The sequence below is a fragment of the Mustela lutreola genome, chromosome 1 (genome assembly GCF_030435805.1).
Source record: "Mustela lutreola isolate mMusLut2 chromosome 1, mMusLut2.pri, whole genome shotgun sequence".
Lineage (NCBI taxonomy): Eukaryota > Metazoa > Chordata > Mammalia > Carnivora > Mustelidae > Mustela > Mustela lutreola.
Window position 1 is genome coordinate 24,588,233 of NC_081290.1, and position 17,842 is coordinate 24,606,074.

Genomic DNA, 17,842 nt, shown 5'->3' on the forward strand with positions numbered 1-17,842 from the left:
CTCCCACCCCCAACTCCCAAAAGAAATCACTTTTCTCTCTTGTCTCCTCCTGTTCTTGTCCCCTCCCAACCCAACCCAAAACAATACAAAACCAGATTCAGGTTTCCCAGCCACAAGTCCTTCCAGTTACACAGCTATATTCTTGGAAATTGATGAATGGGTTTTAAAAATCTGATTACACACAATAATACGCTCAAAACATCCTTACTAATTGCTTTCTGGAGCTGAAGCTGATAGATCAACATGCTCCCTAATCAACTTAGCAAATTAGCACTTATGGAGTTTAATATTTTAAAAGCATCGCTTTCTATTCAAATTAATAAATGGTTCCCAATCACGTTTAGGGAAAAAGTAAGACTCTCTCTGCACGCGGACTCTAACTGCAAGTAAAGGGTGTTGTTCTCCACGTTTAGTCTGGTGAGATGATTTCCATTACAACATGGGCAGAAATGCCAAAATTATATGAGATTATTGTGGGATAAATCACAGACCTCTAACACTGCTTCATGAATTATTGAAGAAACATGGGGAAAAGAGGAGAGACGAAAACAAATAGCACATCATTTTATTATCCCTCGTGATGAAGAAATCTGCCACCCTATAAGTACTTAAAAGTCAAGCACTAAGACTATAATTGCATTAAAAAAGCAAGAAAATAGATTAAATTCAAACGATGCTCAAAAAACAAAAATGCATAATTTAGAAATTATTATTATTTCCAGTAAATCAAAAACATCCAGGACATTCACTATGTTCTGCACTCATTAAGTAGACCTTGGAAAATAAATATTTAGTGGGATTTCCAGACTAGGGAAGAAAAGGCTAAACCCATTGTGCACATCAGCTATGATGGGGTTAGGACTCTAGGGAACCATGATCTAGCTGATGCTGTCTAGAACTAGTGTGTCAGCCCCTAGTGGGTCTCTTTCCTGAAGGCTTATGCTACAGCCTATAAGGTTGGCGGACGGAGTAAAGTAAGGGGTGTACTAGGAAGAAGAAGCCCAACCCAGCCCTTCCTGCATCAAACAAACTAGTCCCATAAATGGTAAAAAAGAGAAACCAAAGGCCCAGGTGCCTCCCTAAAAGATTCAGAGAAATATTTTCAGCTCCCAGCATCTCACTCCTCCATACAGAAAGTCTACAATCCATTTCCAAGCTCAAGTCATTCAGCAAGGCCTAGAATTTTTGAAAAAGTTCCACTTAACATTTGTTTGCTTAGGAGGTGGATGGTAGAAAAATGACCCATTTAAACAACTTCAGTTACAGCTTTCCACTTCCCCTTTATTAAGACTGGTAGAATTTGCTTCTGTGATCTAGCTGGAAAAGGCGACAACGATCACTTATTCATTCATTCATTCATTCATGTGGTGACAATTACATTTCTAGTCATCTCTCAACATTCTATTAACACAAAAAGGCAACTATCTAGCAATTTCTTCTTTCACTACTGGTAGTAATTTATACATTCCCATAGAGAGATTTACCGACAACTTCCAAGGTGGTTGTGACATTCGCTGATCCAAAAGTATTATTGGCATAACACATGAACACTCCAGAATCATTGACTCTAGCTGAGCGGATAGTCAGCTTTTCCTGACGTACAAAATTGAAGTCACCCTGATGCCAGCTATTACTCTGCGTCTGTGCGTTAGTCTGCTGGTTTTGGAGGGAGAGAAAAATAAAAATCAAACATTACCATAAAATTTAGATTCAGGATCTTTCCTAGATAAATTAAAAATAGCAGCAATTAACTTCTCCATATTAACATTCATTATACGCTCCTTAAGTAAGAATAATAAAGCATCATGACAAGTCTGTCATTGGAACACTTCATGTTACAAGATTATATTGAAAGATAGTCATTATTAATGATTGAAAAAAAACATGAAAATTCATTTCATAATAACCATGGCACACATAATTCCAAATTCTCTGTGGCACTATTTTTTTTTTAACAGGGCCAAATTTTACAAGTTACTCTAGAAGAAATATTACAGAATACTGATATTTTACATTGACTCAGCATGGTGAAGTCATATTAGTATCTGCTGTTAGGCCATCTTTTTTTTATTCTATATCCTAGTGATTGAAAGAAAACACCTCGCTAATTATAATATTCTATTTCATTAACATTTATATTATTTTCACGAAGAGAAGTTGAGTCACAGTGTCTACAAGATTATTTATTTGTTTATTTGACAGAGAGAGAGAGCACAAGTAAGCAGGGCAGCAGGCAGAGGGAGAGAGAGAGAGAAGCAGGCTCTCTGCTGAGCAGGGAGCCTGATGTGGGGCTCGATCCTAGAACCCTGGAATCACGACCTGAGCCGAAGGCAGCCACTTAACTGACTGAGCCACCCAGGCGCCTCGATTCACAATGTCTAAAACTAACTTGGAAATGCACCCTACAGTTCTCACCCAGCAGAATATTGGCTTCTATTAAAAGAGGTTCCAAAGTATGTGAGATATGTTAGACCAAGCCCCAAATTATTTAAACCTGAGTAGAAGAGAAAAAGTTGCAAATTTACTCTTGTGATATCATCATTCTACTCATTCTATTCGTCTGCAGACAAGACATGGAGAGATTTTTTTTTTTTTTTTTTTTTTGGTATGGAAAACATCATGAGAATAAAACATAATAAAAACTATAGCCACTCTGAAAATACTAAAGGAAGCACCATACAGCTTTCTGCATCTTTCAAATTTTCTGTAAAAAACCACATTCCTATTGAAAAAAAATAACAACTGAGAAAAGAAGGTAAATGGGACCCGATATTGACATGGAATGAGATCAAGGGTAACTCACAGGCCAAGCAGTGGTGAACTTCTAGCATTAGACCATTCTGACATTACTGTAAATCAGAACAATCCTTATGGAAAGTAACTGGGCAGTTTGTTCATACCCCTTTATCAATTCCAGCAAATTTATCTCAAGGAAACGACTCAAACAAACAAACAAACAAAACAAAACAACAAAAGGCTCCAAAACATTTACTGTAGTAAAATCTTGGAAATGACCTAAAGGTATACCAAGTATCGAAATTACAAATGTGAAAATAAGGAAAATGTTTGTATTACTTAAAAAGCATAAATTAAATGTACCTTAACACTTCAAACATGATAATACATATGCATGGGGCAGAGAGAAAAGAAATATGAAAAAAAAAAGTAGACAATAAAGCATTTATAAAGACCAGCCACATAAAGATACTGAGCTCTTAGAATGCTTGAGGTCCAAATTACGTTTTAAATATACAATATGTCCCAGATTTTGAAGACTTAATATGAAAAATGTAAAATAACCCATTGAAAACTTTTTATAGTAATTACATAAGATACTATTTTAGTTTTATTAGGTTAAAAAAATGTACTAGAATCAATTTTACTTTTACTGTCATGTGCCTACTGGAAAATGTTAAATTATATAGAAGGCTCACATTTTATTTCCATTGCATAGCACTGCTACATGCAATGGTGGAATTATATCTGTTTCTCTCTTTTTTTCATGTTATTATATTTTTGGAAATTTTTTTTTTTACATTAAAATGAGCATACATAAGAGCAGACTGCCAAAACCGAATGTTTTGAAATAAAAAGAAGAGAAACCTGCTTTGTTAAGTAACTGTGAGATCTTGAGCAAGTCAAGGATACTACTAGTCTCAGCTTTTGTTTTTAAAAGGGAATGAGGGGCGCCCGGATGGCTCTGTAGGTTAAGTGTCTACCTTCGGCTCAGGTCATGAACTGGGGGGGGTCCTGAGATCAAACCCCTATGTCGGGCTCCCTACTCAGTGGGGTGTCTATTTCTCCCTCTGACTCTCCCTCCTGCTCTCTCTCTTATAAATAAATAAAATCTTTAAGTAAATAAATAAAAGGGAATGAGAAAGCAAAGGTCTTCAAAGGCCTTTCCAGTCTGAAGCACAATGCAGACATGAAGATGCTCTCTTTCAAGAGATTCTTCTAATAATTGGCAGAATCTGCCATTTCACTGCAGAAGAGCAATGAGGAAGATCAACAACAAGGTGAGTTGACACTGTTCTGTCCTCTCCCAGTGCATCAGGTCACACACATCTCTGCCAAGACAGAGTGACAACTAATAGGGACAGGTAACATACCACATTCTAGATTTATGGTATATCTTCCTTCTAATTCTTGCAAGAGCCCAAGGGTCTACCAGAGGGAGCTAAGCAGGAACAATGAACACATCAGTGCTGGGAGAATAGCTTGGTCCTAAGTGAGACAATATCAACACCTTCAAAACCTGAAGACCGTAATTCAGGATACTATCAAATATCATAATAAAAAGTAAAAACACAAGGATGTAGATGCATAAGAAAAGCTAACCAAGATTCATGGCCCAAACTGTTCTCTCATCTGAAATCAAGGATTATAGAAAGCCTTAAATAAACTCCAAGATTCTGACATTTTAAAACAAATGACTGTAAAAACTCTAGAACAGTCATTTTATCCTCCATTTCACTGTTGAGTTAAACTTATTCTAAACAATCAGAATCAAATACCATGGATTTTAAAGATAATTTTGATAGTGTTAACAGCGTTAAGTATTCCAAATGAAGCCAAAGGATATCAACAAAAGAGTCATGGATGAACCTTGGCATAGAGCCATGAGCCCCATCTGCAAGTCACACATTACATATTGTTTGCATGTGATTTGGTTTTCCTTAACCCTTGAGGTGCACACTGGGATTTCCCCAAAGGGCTCCCAACACTGAAGGCTTATCTACCAGCGCCAGTGGATTAATTGGGAATGGCATGCGGGACTCCTGGGAAAAAGGGTTCAGAACAAAACTGCCTGGGGCAATTTAATTTCTCATCGAAAAAAGGCTAATTTTCAAGTTATACAGAGGCTCAAATACGCACATGGCCCAAACTGTTCTCTCATCTGAAATCAAGGATTATAGAAAGCCAATTAATACAGGATTGTGTCCTATAAGTTAAGTCAAAAATCCCTATGTAAGCTGTTGTTCTTATTAGCTTATATGATATGGAAAACTTGTTTCTCTGAGCCACTGGTTTGAAAGAACAAGTCTCTAGTACAATCTATTCTCCTAGTCAATGGGCAGGTTTCATTAGCAAGGTATCACCCATCACAAGTCTATGTGAATACCATCATAGTACTTTGCACTATGCTATTCACCATGGTTACTTATGGAGCAAAAAATTCTTCAAACAGGCGTGAAATTGCCAATGTGGAATACAGAGCATAAGTAGGAAGAAGAGGAAGAGGAGGAAGAGGAACATATACTATTTCTTTTCTCCAATGTAATGCATATATGTCTCCTGAAGAAAAACTACCATGACAGCTAATTAACTAGATGGCCAAGATTATGCAAATAAAAGTTATTGAATATTCAGTTGATGGAAATTTTCAAGTGAAATATTTGGGAGATTAGACATCTGAAAGACCTTGCTACTAATGAGTATTCAGAGAGAGAAAGAGGGAAAAAAAAAATCATATAACTGGCTAAAATTAAAGATATGCCCAACACAGCAACTAACATATAGTAGACATTCATCATGCATTTGTTAAATGAATGAGAACTTAAACATGTCCAAATGTTTCAGATTAAAGATAACCATTTTATTAATAGTGACTAAAACAAATAGAAAACCATTAGCAACTTGATCTCAGGTAACCAGCCTCAGAGGGGGTAAGTCAGATCAATACAAAAAGAAACACATCTCTGAAATGGATAAGCCATTTTGTGGGAAAGGAAAGAGCTCCTTGGTTGGTATCTGAGACCATTTTCTCATTTTAAATATGGAAAGGAAAAAAAAATTGACAACTTTCCCCAATATTTTAAATCATCTGGCCTGGATGTATTTAATAGTCTTAAAAATCAAAGGTTATGTGGTTAACCAGAAGTTTTTTTTTAAAATTTCTTTGTGAAAGTCAAAGAGACAACACACAGTAATAATAGGAGTCTGAAGTCCTCTCTTAGATTTTCTCAAAATAAATTGACAAAATGACATGCATTTGTCACAAATAATGAATGTACACATCCACATATGGTGTTCTGAAAGGGGAAAAGATGCATCTCGACACACACCCAGATAGTCCCACCTCAGACAGATACACCAGCTGAGCCTTGCCAGGACAATAAATAAACCCATTAAAGGGAAAACCTTATAATCTCCCACAGGGAGAGAATGATATATTCAGAAAAACAAAGGCAACAAACCACTCACCTGGCTGTTTTCCTTGATCCACATGGAGTCCACAGAACTGGACACATCCTTGACCAAGCACATCACAGAGAATTCCTCCCCTTCCCTAAGAAGAGAGCTTGCTTTGGACACCGACACCACCGGGACAGCTCTGATGGCTGGAAGAAACAGAAATGTGGCCCTCCAGTCATGTGTTCTACAATCATAGGCCATTTTCACTTACCACGTGCCCTCAAAGGCACACAACTTGCGTGGTCGTCTTTTAAATAAAATATCAAGTATGGCACTAACCTATCTGTATTACTTACAGATCTGAAGACATTAGCAATTACATCTTGCATGCTTCGAACAAATTCATCAACATTGAGTGACGATGATAGGACTGTCTGCTCTGAGATGATAATGCTACTGGACAAGGCTGTTTTGAAACAGGGAGAAACCGTGGCATTGGGAAGCGGCTTTAATCTTTACCTCACACAACCTTGAAGGTTTCATGAGAACATGACCTAAAACCAATCATATTCTTTTAACTAAACAGCCATCCTTCTCGGGAGCCTGGATGGTTCAGTTGGTTAAACAACTGCATTCTGCTCAGGTCATGATCCTGGGGTCCTAGGATCGAGTCCCACATCAGTCTCCCTGCTTAGCAGGGAGCCTGCTTCTCCCTCTCCCTCTGCTGCTCCCTTGCTTGGACTCTCCATCCTCTCTCTCTTTGTCAAATAAATAAATAAAATCTTAAAAACAACAAAAACAAACAAACAGGCATCTTTCCCATGAGCCATAGTAATAACCTCTTGCTCTTTTCTGAAAAATCTCCATTTTAAATAACCAATCTTTCCTTAATTCCAAGGAGCACACATTTTCAAAAGCCCTAATAAAAAGTACTCGGTAGCTGAATGTCAGCTGGCGTTGGATTTGATGATCTCGGAGACAAAATCTAGACATTTTCCAGCAATGAAAATAATCTACATAATGCCACCATAATAACAAGGTCCATACTCAGCTGGTACTTTCCTCCTCAGATTGGGAAGAGTTTGGGAATGCATTAAAATCAAATCACTGTGGAGAAAAGTCAATTCCTCTAGCAATAGTCCATCAAGGAGTGAATTGTGTCTATGTTAATCTTTTCAAACAGGGGAAGGGGAGCCTCCCCGTGAGGTTCTCTTGGGAGGGACAGCTCAGGCAGTGAGGAGACTCGGTGTCCTGAGGTCGGGAGGTGTCCCCTGTAGGGTCGGAGCGCCAGTCTCGGCTAGAAGCTGCCCGTTGGAGGCAGCCGTGGACCGGGGGTGTGGGCTTGGGGGCTACGAAAGGAAGAATTCACAAGCAGTTGACGGCAGCTGGGAGGTGGGGGAACCACAGGGAAGAGCCGGCTGCCTGCCTGCCCACACTCAGATGACCGGGGACCGCCAGGAGAGAGACACCGCTCCTCCCTCCACACAAGTCCGCCTCCCCGCCGGAAGACAGAAAGGGCCCCTACCTGCCCTCACTTTCAGGGTGAATTTCGTTGACAGCACGGACTTGCCCTTCTGGTCCGCTGAGCAGTGCAAGCAGAGCCGGTGATACTCGCGCTTCACGTTTCGGATCGTGATGCCGGCCTTGGGATCGGCGACAAACGTCAAGTCCTTGGGAAGAGGCTTCCCCTCGCACCCCGTGAGAGAGTAATTGGTCACGTCTGGGTCTGTCAGAGGACAGCGGACCAGTGTATCATTGTCTTCTTTCCCATACAAGCGAATGTCAACGAGGAAAAGCCGTGCGGGATCTAAAGCGTGTCAAAAATGAGTAGTTTGAATGGATGGTTCCGGGCACTGACAACATTTTTAAAATGTCAAAGGACTCCGATTTTTTTTTTTCTTTGCAAGCAAAAGTAGAATTTATCCACATATTACTAATTAAGCCACAGGGAACATTTGGTAACCCCTTTCACAGGTCAGACACTAAGCTTGGACCATTACACTTTATCTCATTTAATCCTCAAAACACCCCCATGGGATGGGCATTATCGTGACCACCCTTTCAGAAATGAAGGAACCGAAGTCTCAAAAAAGTGACTCCCCTACCAAGTGACACGGCCCAGAAATGGCTGAGCGGACTCAAATCACAGTCCAACGAATACCGTGACTTGAGCTCTTAAACTCTGAGGGTATTTTATCACAACAGTTACTCTCCTTCTACGGTAGGAAATGGTCTGAGGGGGATGGGCCAAGACTCGGCCAGTATGCTGATACCTACCAGGATCAGGGAAAGGGGCCCCTTTCCAGAGCCCCCAGTCTCCAGGATCTTTCAGCTTCTGCATAAAATCTACAAAACTATTAGCAGACCACCCTGTACCAACGACATGTGGGCCTCACCCTTCATATTCCTTGAAAATTATGTATAAATATAAACTTCTGGACATCAAAGGAAGCCATATTCCCAAGGGGAGCTTATGACTTTCAGGAATATTATGATAAATATCATCCAAACCAGAACACTTGACAGTGAAGAGGAGTGCCATTAATAATTATGCCAGGACACCAGGTGTGAACTGGAAAGGCCCCAGCCAGAGTAGGACCTCCTATAGGCAAAGACAAACCTCATTCTGTAGACCCAACAGATAGCCACCTCTGCTGTGTAAAGATAATACAGAGAGATGGCGGGGCCAACAGATCATGTTTAAAGTGTTTCTTCACTGTCCTTTCCACCTGGAATTCAGGTGTTCCACAAAAATCAACCCGACATCACTGAAATACACTTACCATTTAATTTAGGAAAAAAAAAAAATTTCCAGAATGAGTTATGCATCTCCCAGCCTAATGTGTTCTAAGAATAAAGTCTGTCATGATGGTGGAACTAAGGTCCGAGGCCACAGATGGTTTTTTTCCATATACTCGAGTTTCTCAATTGCTTACGGCTAGCTCCTACAATGCCCCAGGTTCCTTCAGTGCTGTAACATAAATTACTTAAGTATCCAAACATCTTAAATCAGTAATAATTCACTGAAGTGGTAAGTTATTGAGGAAGACTTTCCTTTTCACGAAAATCCATGCTTTCTGTGAGACTGACCTGGCTAATTCAGCAGTTTGTCCCATCTATTCCGTGGTCTACCCACTGGACTAACATGCAGAATGACACTTCGAGACTACCTGGAAATTCCAGAGTACCTTCTTGAACATCAAAGAACAACCCCCCAGGATAGCTCAACCATCATGGAACCATACCCCAAGGCTAAGCTGTGCCTTGCCAAGGCACTGACCTAGGAAAGAGTAACAGATAAACTAAGGAAAGGCAGAGTCAATTCCAGGGCAATCTTCTTTACAGTGAACACTATAGGCATCAACTTTTATAAAACCTTGCTAGAGTTCGAGGGGCGCCTGCGTGGCTCACTGCCTTCGGTTCAGGTCATGGTCAAAGGGTCCTGGGATCGAGCCCCACATCAGGCTCTCTGCTCACCGGGGAGCCGGCTTCCTTTCCTCTCTCTCTGCCTGCCTCTCTGCCTACTTGTGATCTCTGTCTTTCAAATAAATAAATAAAATATTTAAAAAATAAATAAATAAAAATAAAACCTTGCTAGAGCTTGAATTTGCACAATTTTGTCTCCTGAACAAAAGTTCGGTGAGGATGACAGGCAGGTTGATCTTCTCCAAATGTTCCAGGAAGAAACTAAAACTCTCTGAGCTTGCTCAAATCTGCCATCTAGAACAAATGTATTCATTACTCTTCCACGGTATCATGGGTGAGGCCTCCTACACTGGCCTGTTTCAATGGCAGCCCCAGTCCAGGCACAAACTCAGGACCAGAACCCAGACTTCATTTCTCCTCCTATAACCTGGGTCTGTCTCTTTAAGCTTAAAGTACTTGTTTGTACATCAACAGAAAGGTTCTTCCTCCCTCCCACCGTCAGCTAACCTCCTGTGGACAAGGATGTGAAAAGCACAAACACAGATGAATCACTGAGTTTATCATAGGAAATGAGATATGGAAATCCAACGATCGTATTTTTCTTCTGTTTCTAAGAGGTCACGGTTTAAAAAAAAAAAAAAAGAATCAAATGACAACCACTAAGAACCTAAGAGGGGACGTGGGGTGCTTAGCTGGCTGGCTTATTTTTCTGGAATTTGCTCCCTCAAAGTGGGTCAGTTCTTTTGAAGTGTTGGGTCTGTTTAGGCCGTCAGAGGCCTTTAGTTCCCTGAAGTGTTTTTACTAAGTGGGAGTATCTAGGATCTCAAGGCATTAAAATGCAGCTCTCCCAAAGGGCCTAATTTATTCTCAGGGTTTACTCGCAGTGCCAGGACAAATGGGCTAACCATATTGTAATCTCATTAGGAAGAGTATCACAGCCTTGCAGACCTTCAGCTGGAGTCATACCCACAGCCACGATGTATCAAAAGATGGGGGGAAACTAACAAAGAAAAATTTGTTTCAGGCGCCCGAGACCCAGCCAGTAATATTTCCTCTCTGGCTCAGCCATCTAGATGTCATCCATAATTAAGAACAGGATATTAAGTTCTCTAAAGCATAGCATGAAAGAAAGCCACACATTTACCTCTAACAAACACATAAATGGACCTGCTTAAGCCGTCTCTGTTGGTGCACGTGTAATTGCCCGTGCTGGCGGCCTCGGCTTTCTCTGTGACCCATTCGTTGTGCGTGTCCTCCTTCAACTGACCCAGGGTCTCAAAAGTCCATTTGACAAATCCTGGATCGGTGCATGACAGCCTAATCTCGTCGCCAGCACTGACTATTAACTCTGATTTTGCTGGATGGATGGATGGTAGAGACAGTTCCCCTGGACTCACAGATGGTTGAGAAGAGCCTGCCAAGAGAAATAAGAATCGTGTTGAGTATGATCTTTTTCCTTGGCGAAATAAAGCATTTCTTCCAATATTGATTGCTATCTTCTGTGTGCTTGCTCTACAATAAAAATAGGACAAAGCTGCCCTGCTATTTATAGTTAGAAAGAGTTCTGTTTCAAGTTTCTTAAGTTCATCTAGAAGATTATTTTCCGCAACTCTCCACTGATCCAAAGGGTCACACTTGGTATGCAAGCCATACTTGGGGGATGCCATGGCCTTCTCTGGGTTAAACACACAGCTGGGTCAAGTTTCTACTCTGAATATGGGCCATTGCCATGGTACTGACATGCTGACACCCAGCTTGGAAATAACAAAAACAAAACCTCACACTATCAAAAAAAAAAAAAAAGCATAACAAAACAAAAAAACTACTGGCCTGTTACTCTTCTGGCAAAACATACTTGACCTTGACATAGCGTGGCTGTGAATTCAGTTATTTGTATGCAATTCTCCTAATATGGTGATGTTCATCAAAAGCAGAACTATTCTGGAGTTTCAAACAAGAAGGCAGAAAATGAAAATCCCATTTTAAAGATCAGACCGTGAGCGGTCTCATGACATACGCTGTGTTGCTGCCTGATCAAACCAATGCCTCGATAGGTTTCCTAGACTCTGGATGTGGAACTTGAACCTTAGAAAATTCACGGCAGCCAAGTCCCTCATTCGCTCATCTACCTGTTGCAGGACCACAAATAACAGTTCGTTAATTATGATCTGCAAGGGCCTCAAGCTAGTGCTGGAGAAAATCCCATGTAAGTGCAACACAGGGTTGGTACACACACTCCAGAGTTTAAAGAACACACTGCTTGTGTATCAGAGTAAGTGAAATACAGCTACAAGTTTTAGCTTTAAGCTGAAGAAGAAGGTGGGTTGGGCCTTTACCATATGGGAAAGGTGAAAGAGAAGATAGACACGTGCCACAGGGACCACCTAGACCATGCAGAGACACTATACATTTTGGCTTTTTTTTCTTGTGTTTTTTTTTTTTTTTTTCACTATACGTTTTTCAGCAGAAAAGTGGCACGTGCAGTAAGATACTGAAGATCTTCGAGATTCCAGGAAATCTGTGAAGAGTTCTGGTCCTCCGGTAGGCAGGAGGAATGATACATATGGTAAGGATCTGAGACAAAAAATGCATTATTCTACTGTAATTAAACTACAAAGACTGACTCACAGATGACCTGGGTGAGCGAGTGGGAAGACAGGGTCCCGGGGTAAGGTGGGCTAGAGCAACAGGGTAACGGAACTCCCCCTCGGTGGGGGGTGGGGGGCTTTCAATCACTTCTGCAGGGTCATGGGGGAGATGGGGTATCTATCCCCTCCCCCACACATGCAAGGTCGGAGACAAGAAGTGACCTGAGTTCTGAAGGAGGAGGAAAAGGCAAAGGCAGCAAGTAAGCCACGCCAGGAAGCTCTCCGCAAGTTTGACAGGACTGGGGTGGGGAGACATGATCAGAAACGGACGGGAACAGGAGGGGCAAGTGCCCCGCTCCCAGGGTCTACCTGGCCAGTGGACGCACTTCTCACCTTATGGCCTGCACTGCAGGTGGGGAAGGAAGAGCAAAAATGCGTGAAGTTAAAATACAGGATCACATAGTCAAGGGTAAGGGCTTGTGGAAAAAAGAGGAACACAGAGAGTACCAATCTTGGAGAGCTCTTCCAGGCAAGAGGGCATAGGTTTGACATTTAAAAATCAAAAATAAACAAGCAACCAAAAAACCACTGCCAGAACGGAAGGGAATTGGGCACTAAAGAGGAAAGAAAGTTTCAAAGAGAGAGTGGTGGGTCCCAGGGCAGATGCTGAGCAGAATCAAGGGAATGAACGAAAGTGATCAAGGGAAGGAACCGACTGTATTGGTGAGAAAGAGACGGCAGGAAACCCAAGAGTACAATTTCAGGTGAGTGGAAATTTCTGCATGCTCCAAGGTTAAAGGCTCTATGTGTAGGCCTCTCCCTGAGGAGCTATACGGACCAAGAAGGCAGAGTAATAGAGCTGCAGTCAAACAAGGTTAAAAGTTACAGAAGAGACCTATTGACACGTGAAGACAGAAGAGAGTCTGGGAAGAGGGACAGACCACGGATGCTCTAAAGAAGCAGGGAAACTGTCCCCTGCAGATGCACAGAGATGACGGGTCTCAATTCCAAATTGTTACCCAGACAAGTATCGCTTCTGGGCACCTTTTGACCATGGCTACCATCGTACCTCCCCAAGATCATGCCAAGTATACCCCAGACGGAAGACCCTCAGCAAACCTCAAGTCGCAGAAGGTTAACAAGGTCAATGACAATCATCAAACATTCTTAAGCACCAACAACATAAGAAGTGTTACAGACAAGACCATCCATACCCGCTAGTCTAAGCACCAAAATGGAGGGGCCAGAATATGGAAACAAAGTGCCTGGGATTGTTTTTAAAGTCTTACAGAGTGTTAAGTAATGAAACTGGGCACAGCAATAAATGGAGACACCAGTATTTCAATTATTGATCCCCTTTATAAAAGGGAATACTTCCAAGCGGATAGCAGTGACATTGAACGAGTTTAGTTCAAAAATTCCTAAAGAATTTATACTGCAATATACTTCAATCAGTTTAGCTTTCTCAGGAGTGCATCTGTGGACAGGTCAATCCAGCTGAGTAAATATTGCTGACTTCCAGAGACCTACCACGCCAATGGAAGTGTGACCTAAGGCACGCCACTCAACTTCTCTGTGCCCCAGCTCCCAGATTTGGAAAATGATTTAAAAAAAAAAAAAAAGAAAAAAAAATATATATATACACCCTCATCTCACAGAGTTTTTATGGGAATCAGAATTGGCTCTCGAGTTAAGACTCTAGATTTGCATCCCGGCTCTGCCAGGAGTTGAGTGTATGATCCTTAGGTAAGTTACCCATCAACTCTGTCTTGGTCTCCCCATTTGAAAAGCAGGGACGGACGGTAGTTGAACCTATTTCATAAGGCTACTGTACAAAGCTGTGTGTACTCAGAACTGTTTGGGGACCCACAGAAAAAAACATAATAAATGTCAGACACAATTATTCTAAAAACAGAACCTCTTATCACCCCTCCAATCAGTCCTGACTTACTCACTTCCTAGGAATATAAATGCTTCCATCATTTCCCAAACGAGTTCCCGCCTGACTTCTGCCTCCTTGGCAGCAAATCCTAGCCATCTTTCCTTCGGAGCCTCTGCCTCTCATCCTTGTCTGCCTTTCCACTCCTGCTGCCCCACCCCAGACCAGCCACTTACTACCTCAGAGAGATGACATCCTCTCCCAAAAGACCTTGAAGCTCCAGCCAGTCCCAACTCCCAACTCATCAAACCCTGAGATGCATCAGCCTAAAAAACAACCATCTTTCAACAACCCACTCCCAGCCTCAAAGACCATCCCAGAAGTGGCAGCAGCTAAGAGTGACATTACCTACAGCTTAAAAAACACTTTCACGGGATTAAATTCTAGCTGCCTCCACCAGACCCTTACCTGCGTCTCCTGTAAGACGGATCCTCAGGCTGGCTTCCGAAGGAGCCCATGAACAGCATCCATTCCTTCCTAGGCCCCTCTGTCTGCCCATGACCCCAGAACACACCTCCTCCACAAATTCACCTTCTTGCCATGTGGAAAATCCTGTTTTTCGTGGGTGTTGGTCCCTAACCACAGTCACCTGTCTTCACTAACTCCATCTAACACGTCCAGCCCCATCACCCCTCAGTCTGTCCTGATGCTCACTTGTGGTCTAAATCTAGGTCTCACCTCCTCCAGGAATCTTAAATTGTAATTTTCCCCTGGCAAAGTCATGAAAACATTCCCATGGATCCCTGAACACAGAAAAGACTGGAGGAGGGACAGGTTCCTAAACACCCAGCCCCTGTAACAGGTGTCAGCAGTCTACTGGGCTATCCCCAAGAGAGAACACATGTCATTTCTGCTGCTCCACTAAGAAAAGGGAGTGGCTCCATTCATCCATTCAACTCTTATGGATACATTCCAAAAAGGAGCCTCCAAATTTTTTTTTTTAAAGATTTTATTTATTTGTCAGAGAGAGAGGGAGAGAGAGCGAGCACAGGCAGACAGAATAGCAGGCAGAGGCAGAGGGAGAAGCAGGCTCCCTGCTGAGCAAGGAGCCCGATGCGGGACTCGATCCCAGGACGCTGGGATCATGACCTGAGCTGAAGGCAGCTGCTTAACCAACTGAGCCACCCAGGCGTCCCAGAGCCTCCAAATTTGAAATCCCTGGTTTCCATTTTACTTCTGGGGCTTTAAAAAATAAATTTTAAAATAACTGCCACCAGAGGCATTAAGGGTTTTATTTTCAAAATAAATTAGAAGTTCAAGCCTCAAACTCACCCTAGAAAATAAAAATAGAGCTTATATCAGAGTGGGACTCTGGGTATTATTAATTCTCTTTTTTCCAAACTATCTTGAACGTTGTTATGATGTTCTCACAATAAAAAAGACTAGAGATTCATGTTAAAAGGTCTGTACCTGTTATATTTAAATATATGCTGTGTACCTATTATATTTAAAGTTCAATACCAATAAGGTATTCCAACTGAGCTTTGAAATTGCTCTGAAATTACACATTTTAAAATGCATCTGGTACATAGCAGGATCTCAACAAATGTTTCTTGAATTGAGTTTTATCTACATCGGGACTCTCTGCATTAGAAAAATGTACTTCCCTAATTATGTTTGGCTAAGGATAATTTAAAAGTTGTTTTCTATTCTCTGAACACGTGTTAATTAATGAGCCGGGGGCGGGGGGGAGATGGCACAACTTACCATTCTGGGGACCACCTACCGTAATGTATGATGGCTCTGGACTAGGAACTAGTCAAATATTTATATATGTATCCCGGTTACCTGGCTAAGTGCCGAACCTAGAAGGCAGTCCTTGCTCTCAAAGAGCATCAATAAGGGAGAAAAGGAGCACTTAGGTTGTAAGATTTTAACAATATGAAGATAAATGCCAACACACTCTCTATAACCTCTCTCATGTGTATAAAATTCAACCATACCCAAAAGAACTGAAAGTAGGGATGCAAGCAGATATTCGCACATCCATGCTCACAGTAGCATCATCTACAAGAGCCTAAAGTGGAGGGGCGCCTGGGTGGCTCAGTGGGTTAAGCCGCTGCCTTCGGCTCAGGTCATGATCTCAGGGTCCTGGGATCGAGCCCCACATCGGGCTCTTTGCTCAGCAGGGAGCCTGCTTCCTCCTCTCTCTCTCTCTCTGCCTGCCTCTCTGTCTACTTGTGATCTCTCTCTGTCAAATAAATAAATAAAATCTTTAAAAAAAAAAAAAAAAAAATTAAAAAAAAAAAAAAAAAAAGATTCTCTAAAAAAAAAAAAAAAAAAAGAGCCTAAAGTGGAAACAACCCAAGAGCCCGTTGATAGATCAACAGACAGACAAAATGTGGCAGGTGCACGCGATGGAATATTACTGAGCCCTGAAAAGGAAGGGAAATCTGACCTGGGCTACCACATTCATGAACTTCAAAAACATGATACTATGTGAAATAAGCCACAAATAAAAGAACAAATGTGGTGTGATTCTACTTAAACACAGCACCTACAGTAAGCCAGTCCATTGAGACAGAAGTAGAGTAAGATTGCCAAGAGCGAGGGGGAGGGAAGAATGGAGAACTAATGAGGTTAATGGGTACAGCATTTCCATTTGGGATAATAAAAAAAAATGTTCTGGAAATGGAGAGTGGTGAGATGGGTGCACAACACTGTGAATGTACCTAATGGCACTAAATTGGACACTTAGAAACAGTATATTTTATATTATGTGTATTTTACCACAATTAAAAAAAAAAAAAACTAACATTGAACAAAACAAAACAACAATTCCTCAAAGGCCCTGGCCAGTGAAGCCTCAACCTGTCTCAGCTACCCTGGTTCTTTCTCGGCTGCCACTCTGACCCCCCAGTATTAGCCTTTGTGAACACCTTGACTTTGTTTTAAATCACGTCATTTAGAAAAACTGTTGTCATTATTTTGATTTGTCCTACACCGTTGTGCTTGAGGGCACGAGGGGCATCTTGGCTCCCATCTCTCTGCTACTTTACACAGAGCAGGCATTCATAAAAGCACTTTTAACTTTCTGGGCTGAGTAAGCTCCAAGTTTCCAACCACACGGACTCCAGCGCAGGGGATCCTGGGTGCCCACGACTCCTGCTCCCACCGTCAGGGTCACGTGGTCTTATTCTCAAACCTGTTTCTCAAAATTAGACTTGGGGCCTACTTTATACCCAAATTAAGAGCATGTTATGAAAATTGAGGAAATAGGAGTGTGTGTGTTGGGGAAGAGCTCCCTATCGTCTGGTAACAAAGAAATCTGCTAAGCGTGGCTCAGCTAAGACCAGTGTCCAATTAAATGTGGGTGAAACATGAGAAGACTGGGCGAGGGAGGCTCACACACCAAGAGAGGGGGGTGCTCTGCCTCCCCAGTGCTGTTTCGCAAGCAGGACACTGAAGGAAACGCAGTTAGAAACTGCAGACCTTGCTTGGATTCTGGGTGTGGTGTACACGGAGAACCCCTGCCAGTCATCCCAAACCCAAAGTCAACCAAAACTGCAAAGTCAAGGTTCTGCTTCTCCATTAGAAAGAATGCAGCTATCGACCTTACTTAAGTGACAATACACTACTCAAGGTACATCTGTAGTCTTGTATCCTGTCGATGAAGACACCCATTGAGAGTCCAGGCTGGGCTTGTCCTGTAGAAGGTTCTCAACCACTAGTGCAAGGGAGAGCCACCTGCTTGAGCGCGAGGCCCTACCTGGGCCCACTGCGTCGACGGCCCATCACTGCAAATCTTTTCTCA

General features: G+C 41.9%; 1 protein-coding gene across 4 annotated transcripts in view; it reads right to left on the minus strand.

The window, feature by feature from the left end:
- Positions 1–17,842, minus strand: part of KIT (KIT proto-oncogene, receptor tyrosine kinase) — an 87,111-nt gene that overhangs the window by 38,793 nt on the left and 30,476 nt on the right. For 2 of the 4 annotated variants that reach the window (XM_059161159.1, XM_059161140.1), the window contains exons 2-5: positions 10,706–10,975; positions 7,661–7,942; positions 6,205–6,341; positions 1,485–1,653 (exon numbers count right to left, since the gene is read on the minus strand). In XM_059161159.1, the coding sequence (XP_059017142.1) occupies positions 1,485–1,653; positions 6,205–6,341; positions 7,661–7,942; positions 10,706–10,975 (858 nt within the window). Of the gene's footprint in view, positions 1–1,484; positions 1,657–6,204; positions 6,342–7,660; positions 7,943–10,705; positions 10,976–17,842 lie in introns of all 4 variants that reach the window. The other 2 variants (XM_059161149.1, XM_059161132.1) reach the window with 1 other exon arrangement.